This window comes from Rhipicephalus microplus, chromosome 6 (genome assembly GCF_043290135.1).
Source record: "Rhipicephalus microplus isolate Deutch F79 chromosome 6, USDA_Rmic, whole genome shotgun sequence".
NCBI lineage: Eukaryota > Metazoa > Arthropoda > Arachnida > Ixodida > Ixodidae > Rhipicephalus > Rhipicephalus microplus.
Window position 1 is genome coordinate 180,577,075 of NC_134705.1, and position 6,729 is coordinate 180,583,803.

The 6,729-nt window shown below is 50.9% G+C and overlaps 1 protein-coding gene across 2 annotated transcripts; it reads left to right on the top strand.

Annotated features, from left to right (window-relative positions):
- Positions 1 to 331: 331 nt before the first annotated feature.
- On the top strand, positions 332 to 4,583 carry LOC142765718 (uncharacterized). 2 transcript variants are annotated; one of them, XM_075867202.1, is made up of 3 exons: positions 332 to 1,880; positions 2,980 to 3,068; positions 3,845 to 4,583. In XM_075867202.1, the coding sequence occupies exons 1-2, from the start codon at positions 531 to 533 to the stop codon at positions 3,055 to 3,057; spliced, it is 1,428 nt and encodes a 475-aa protein (XP_075723317.1). In that variant the 5' UTR covers positions 332 to 530; the 3' UTR covers positions 3,058 to 3,068; positions 3,845 to 4,583. The 2 variants fall into 2 exon arrangements, with proteins under 2 accessions (XP_075723317.1, XP_075723316.1); XM_075867201.1 differs by having other exon boundaries at positions 2,980 to 4,583.
- Positions 4,584 to 6,729: the final 2,146 nt, after the last annotated feature.

A 6,729-nucleotide genomic window follows, 5' to 3' on the forward strand; every position in this document is an offset into this window, starting at 1 on the left:
AGAGGTACGGACGAAACTTCATAACCGCCCATACGACAACAAGACACTCTTTTTCCGTTGTGGAGTAGTTGGACTCGGCGCAGGAAAGCGTCCTACTAGCATATGCGATCACACGCTCGGCTGAGTCTTGCCACTGGACGAGTACAGCGCCTAAACCCACGTTGCTGGCATCTGTATGGACCATGGTAGGAGCATCTTCATCAAAGTGAGCAAGCACAGGTGGAGCCTGCAGGCATTGTCGGAGATCGTCAAATGCCACCTGTTGATCGTCGCCCCATGTGAACGAAACGTCTTCTCTTGTGAGTCGTGTTAACGGCGAGGCTATTGTATCGGATGATATCGCTACTGCATGTACAACACGTGGCGATCAGTCAAGATATCTTTGGCTTGCCCTCGCCCGTTCCACCTGTATATAAAGCATGGCACAATAAACTTACGAGATCTCTTCCCGTTACGCTCGGACTGTCAGGATGGCCCAACGATCACACACGATACATGGTGTCAGAAGTTAACCGAAGCTAGCGCCTAGCATGTACAACATGGATTTTGTGAAGCCACCGCCCCCACTACGTACTAATGGGGAAATCAGCAAGAACTGGCAGGGCTTCAAGCAGCGCTTCGAGTTGTTCTTGACCGCGTCGGAGACCAGTGGCAAACCCCGAAAGGAAGCAACAAAGACTGCCCTCCTCCTAAGTATCGCAGGTGAGGAAGCCATTGAGATCTTTAACACGTTCGAATACCAGCAAGAGGAGGATAGCAGCGATTACAAAACAGTCGTGCAGAAGTTCGATGCATATTTTGCCGGACAGAGTAACGAAGTGCACGAACGCTATGTATTTCGCTCAAGGATCCAGAAGCCGGGAGAACCCTTCGAACATTTTGTGAGGGATCTGAAAACGCAGGCAGCATCGTGCAACTTTGGCAGTCTTAAGGAGTCGATGATCAGAGACCAGATCGTTTACGGGACTACTGACAGCAACCTTCGAGAAAAGCTGTTAAGGGACAACAACTTGACACTACAAAAGGCCGAGCTGGCAGGTAAAGCCGCAGAAGCAGCAGCGGGACACCAAGAAGTTTGGGCACGCGAACTGAAAGAAGTAGATCCGGTAGGCGTGGCTCCTATTGACAAAACTTTTTCGCCAGGACCCGCCTTTTCTAAGTGTCTGAGATGTGGGCGCAAGCATGCACCACGAAGCTGTCCAGCGTTCGGGATGAAGTGCCGGAAGTGCCACAGGCGCAACCATTTCGCCATATGCTGCAAAACAACCACGGAAGTTCACGAGCTCCGAAGCTCCGAAGACAACTTTGACATTCTGGACGTGTCAAATTTAGGCAAAATTCCACGCGACTGGACGGTGCGAGCTCAAATCAAGAACCTGCCAGTAAACCTAAAAGTCGACACGGGAGCACAAGCAAATTTGCTGCCTTTGAGCTGCTACCTCAAGATGCGCCCTCAACCGCCGCTGAATCCAAGTAGCGCGGTGTTACGTTCGTATGGAGGAGGGGCAATTCAGCACGTCGGGGTCATACGTACCGAAGTCACACTGAATGACTCGACCTCAGTACTGGATTTTTTCATCGTGCGGAAGGGGCGTCAAGCGATCCTCGGACTTCAAGCATGCCAACTCATGAGGCTTGTGCCGCGTGTTTACAGCGTGTCTAAAAGCAACCATGAGTGCATCTTTGACGAATTTCGCCATCTGTTCACCGGAACCGGGTGCGTGCAACGAGCATACAAGATGGTGTTACGTGACGGCGCCATACCCGTCGTCCAGGCCGCACGGCGTGTTCCAGTGGCCTTACAAGAACCCCTCAAGATGGAATTGGACCGCATGCAACGAGCCAGCATTATCACGAAGGTGACCGAGCCTACAGACTGGGTGAGTCCTGTCGTTATTGTTCGAAAGAAGGACGGGAAAATCCGAGTGTGCATTGATCCACGAAACATAAATGAGTGCCTAAAAAGAGAACATTACATAATGCCTCGCAGAGAAGATATAGAAGCAGACCTCGCCGGCGCGACAGTTTTTTCACGCCTGGACGCAAACTCGGGGTTTCACCAGATCCCTTTAGATGACGAAACCTCCCGAATTTGCACCTTCGCAACACCATTCGGCCGCTACCGGTTTTTGCGCTTACCCTTTGGTATAGCATCTGCTTCAGAGGTCTTCCAGAGGACCCTGAATGAAATTTTTGAAGAACTTCCTGGGGTCAGAGTGTACGTGGACGACGTCCTTATCTGGGGTGCATCCATAGAAGAACATAATGAGCGTCTTAAGTCGGTGCTACGAGCAGCTGAACGCGCCGGCCTTACATTCAACCCAGAAAAGTGCACGTTTGCGGTCGAAAAGATAGAATTTCTCGGGGACGTGATTGACAAAAACGGCATCAGACCAAGCCCATCCTTGATAAATTGCATGCTACAAATTCCCACACCAGTTGACAAGCTTGCGGTGCAACGAATGCTGGGCGTTGCCAACTACTTCAGCAAATTCTTGCCGTCACTCGCTGAAAGAACCACACTACTGAGGGACCTGATCAAAAAGGACCGAATCTTCGAATGGACAGATAACCACAATCAGGAATGGAAGCAGCTATGCGACAGTTTGAGCAAAGAACCTTTGCTATCTATCTTTGATCCTCAGAGAAAAACCAAAGTGTCGTGCGACGCATCACGGAATGGGGTTGGATCAGCTTTGCTGCAATACCACAATAACGCGTGGAAGCCGGTCGCGTACGCGTCACGAGCGCTCAGCGAAACTGAGCAACGGTATTCACAAATTGAAAAAGAGACGTTAGCATTGCTGTACGGCTGCGAAAGATTTCATCACTTTATCTACGGCCGCAATGTCATTGCAGAGACCGATCATCGGCCCTTGATTACCATTGCTCGGAAACCAATAGGCGATATGCCGCCAAGGCTACAGCGTTTCTTCCTCCGTTTGCTGCGTTATGACCTTGACTTGCAATTCATTCCAGGGAAGCAGCTCGTCCTGGCCGACATGCTCTCGAGAGCCACAAGCAGGCAAGCGGGTGACACCGACAGCGACGATGTAGAAGTCCACGCGGTAAGTGTGATGTCTTCATTAGTGAGCGACCGAACATGGAAGTGGTTGTCAGCAGAAACAGAGAAGGACGAAGAGCTTAAAGACGTTCTGAAAAACCTAGAATCTGGAGAGGATATCAAGGGCCAATGGAGGCCATTTCAAGCAGAACTATCTCAAGTTAACGGTGTACTTTTGAAAGGCTGTAAGGTGGTAATACCGGCTTCTATGAGACGTGAAATGCTAGATCGCATTCACCAAGGTCACTTAGGTGTCAACAAATGTAAATCAAGGGCAAGACAGCTTGTTTTTTGGCCTGGAATAAATCAAGATATCGAATCGATCTGCCATAAATGTGCACCATGCAGAAAATACGCATATAAACAGCCGACAGAGCCTCTTAAGATGCGCCCGGCGCCACCCCAGCCTTGGTACCGTGTAGGGGCGGACCTTTTCGAATATGGCGGTAGAACATACTTGTGTGTTTATGACGCGCTCTCCAACTTTCCCGAGGTGGAGTTGCTCAAAGACACATCTTCGAGAACTGTCATAGAAGCAGCAAGTGCCATCTTCGCCAGATATGGCATACCAGTTGAACTTTGTACCGATAATGGGCCGCAGTTCACAAGTCATGACTTCGCTGCATTTTCTCAGCTGTACGATTTCAAACACGTCACTTCAAGCCCGAGGTATCCACAATCAAATGGCCTCGCAGAAAAAGGAGTACAGGTCGTTAAGAGAATACTAAAGAAAACTACTGACGCGAAACAAGACTTTTGGCTTGGATTACTCGCTTACAGGACGACACCGATGGAGGGTGCGCCTTCACCTGCCGAGGTGTTACAAGGAAGGCGACTGCGAACGACGCTGCCGGATGTCCGTTCCGTTCCAGAATTTCCGGTCCGAAAGCATCGCCAGAGCAACGCCTGCAGGAGGACCCTAGCGCCGCTGGGAGCAGGCGACACCGTTCGAGTTAAAAGGGGGTCATGGTCGACCAAAGCACGAGTCCTCGAGCCATGCAATACTCCCAGGTCATACCATGTCGTCACAGAGGAAGGAAGGGTCCTCCGCCGCAACCGCCAGCACCTACTTCCGACCGGTGAAAGCTTTCGAAGGCGCACGTGTTCCAGCAGCAGTGAGGACTTCGCCGAACAAACTGCAAATTGCAGTAGTGGGCCCGCAGCTCTCCATGCACCCAATACGGCAGGCATCGCAACTTCGAGAAGTTCGACAAGACTGCGGCGGCCACCACAGCGGTTGACCTACGACAGAAACTTTGTGCAAGTGTCGTGATGAGCTTCCCAGTGGCGTGCAATGAACGATGTTTCTTCTGTGCACTATTCAACCCTGTAACTCCCCGTTAGAAAAATATTTAACTGTTCTGTTTTTGTTTACTCATACGAAAGAGGATGTATCGGATGATATCGCTACTGCATGTACAACACGTGGCGATCAGTCAAGATATCTTTGGCTTGCCCTCGCCCGTTCCACCTGTATATAAAGCATGGCACAATAAACTTACGAGATCTCTTCCCGTTACGCTCGGACTGTCAGGATGGCCCAACGATCACACACGATACAGCTATGTGGGAGAAATTGGCAATAAACCTTCGGTAGTATGCGCATAGGCCAAGGAAACGCCTGACTGCTTTCTTGTCTTTTGGTACCAGAAATTTTCTGACGGCCGCAATTTTATCGGGATCAGGTCGAACACCTTCATGGCTCACCACATGGCCTAAAAATTGAAGCTCCTTGAAACCGAAGTGACACTTCTCGGGTTTCAGTGTCAGGCCGGCAGATCTTATTGCCCTGAATACCGATAGCAGCCTGCTCAGGTGTTCCTCAAATGTTTTTGAAAAAACAATGACGTCGTCCAGATAGACCAGACATGTCTGCCACTTAAGGCCTGACAGAACGGTATCCATCAGTCTCTGAAATGTTGCGGGGGCTGAGCACAATCCAAATGGCAAGACTTTAAATTCATAAAGCCCGTCAGGCGTTACAAAAGCCGTTTTTTTCTCTATCTCGCTCGTCGACCTCAATTTGCCAATACCCACTTTTGAGGTCCATTGACGAAAAGTAGCGTGCATAGCTCAGCCTGTCGAGTGAATCATCGATGCGCGGTAATGGGTATACGTCTTTCTTTGTCACGCGGTTCAGCCTGCGGTAGTCGACACAAAATCGCAAGCTTCCGTCTTTCTTTTTAACCAGCACTACCGGCGATGCCCAAGGACTTCTTGACGGCTGGATGACGTCATCATCGAGCATTTTCTTCACTTGTTCTTGGATTGCTTCACGCTCTTTCGGTGCTACGCGGTATGGGTTCTGTCGTATTGGCCTTGCCGTCTCCTCCGTTATTATCCGATGCTTCGTCAGTGGCGTTTGACTGACCCTCGAGGTCGCTGGTGCAGAAGATCTACTAGACGCTGTCTCTGCGCTGGTGACAAATCCGAGCTTACGTCAATAGGTGGTGGGGCTGACGTGGCTTGCGGCTCGTCCTGTTGTACTACACAGCACTCGCGGATTTCGGTGATCTCGTCGAAGTAGGCAACTGTAGTGCCTTGTGCAATGTGTCGTCGCTCGTTGGTAAAATTCGTCAACAGAACCTCTGCTTCACCGCACACAACATTGACGATACTTCTGGCAATTGCAACACCGCGAGAGAGTAGGAGCGTCAATACTTGTTCAGCGATTCCTTCTCCAGTATTCTGCTCGCTGCACGTGACTGAAACAAGGCGGCCCGATAACGGAGGTACGGTCACATCGTCAATGACTCGTAGGGATTTTCGGTGTAGCGCTGCGCTTTGATCCGCTGAAAAGGTCAGTACACCGTCCGGAATATTGATGATGGCACCATATTCACGCAAGAAATCCATCCCCAAGATTGCCTGTTTGCAACACTCAGAAAGGATAACAAAAGTTGCGACGAAGGATGCATCCCCTATCTTCATTCTTGCGGTGCACTTTCCGGTAGGTGTGAGTAGCTGCCTTCCAGCTCCTCTAATCTGCGGTCCTGTCCATTCCATTCTAACCTTCCTGAGCGTGTCTGCCAGACTCTCACTCATTATTGAGAAGTCCGCGCCAGTGTCGACCAATGCCATGACGTCATGTCCGTCAATCGTAATTGCAACTTCGGCAGTAAAAACCCCATCTTTCGTCGATTCATTGAAAATGTGTCTCTCTTCGCTCGGCAGTAATGGGGGATTTTCAGCACTTCGACGATTCGCAACCTTCCCCCCTGAGGTCGCTGCTTTTAGTTTCCCCGGCGTGGACTAGGAGATCTCCCTCTTGGCATGTCAGTGGTGCTCCGTCTAGAAGATGGAGAATAACGCCCAGGAGAGGGTGAGCGTGACCGAAACCCAGGAGGAACATCCCGCGGGGTCATGACATTCGTGTCGACGTCAGGTGTTCCGTTGAAATGGCGGCGAGGAACCGTAGAAGGAAACCCTTGGTACCCTGCGGCGCGATACGGGCAATACCGAACGATGTGGCCTGCTTCCCCACAGTGAAAGCACAGGGGCCTATGATCAGGGGTACGCCAGATGTCAGTTGTGCGAAGGGGTGGCCGCCTCGGCATCGAAGTTTCTCTGTAGTACCAAGGCGCTGTCGGCGGATGTTGCTGGTGGTACTTATGTGGTGTCGGCACGTTCGCTGGCTGTCGGCGGACTACGTCTGCATAGCTTGC

Excerpts from the sequence above, each read along its gene's own strand:
- LOC142765718 (XM_075867201.1), top strand. The coding sequence starts at position 531 with ATGTACAACATGGATTTTGTGAAGCCACCGCCCCCACTACGTACTAAT. Across the intron at positions 1,881-2,979 it reads TGACCGAGCCTACAGACTGG|GGAAGCAGCTCGTCCTGGCC; the intron begins GTGAGTCCTGTC and ends AATTCATTCCAG.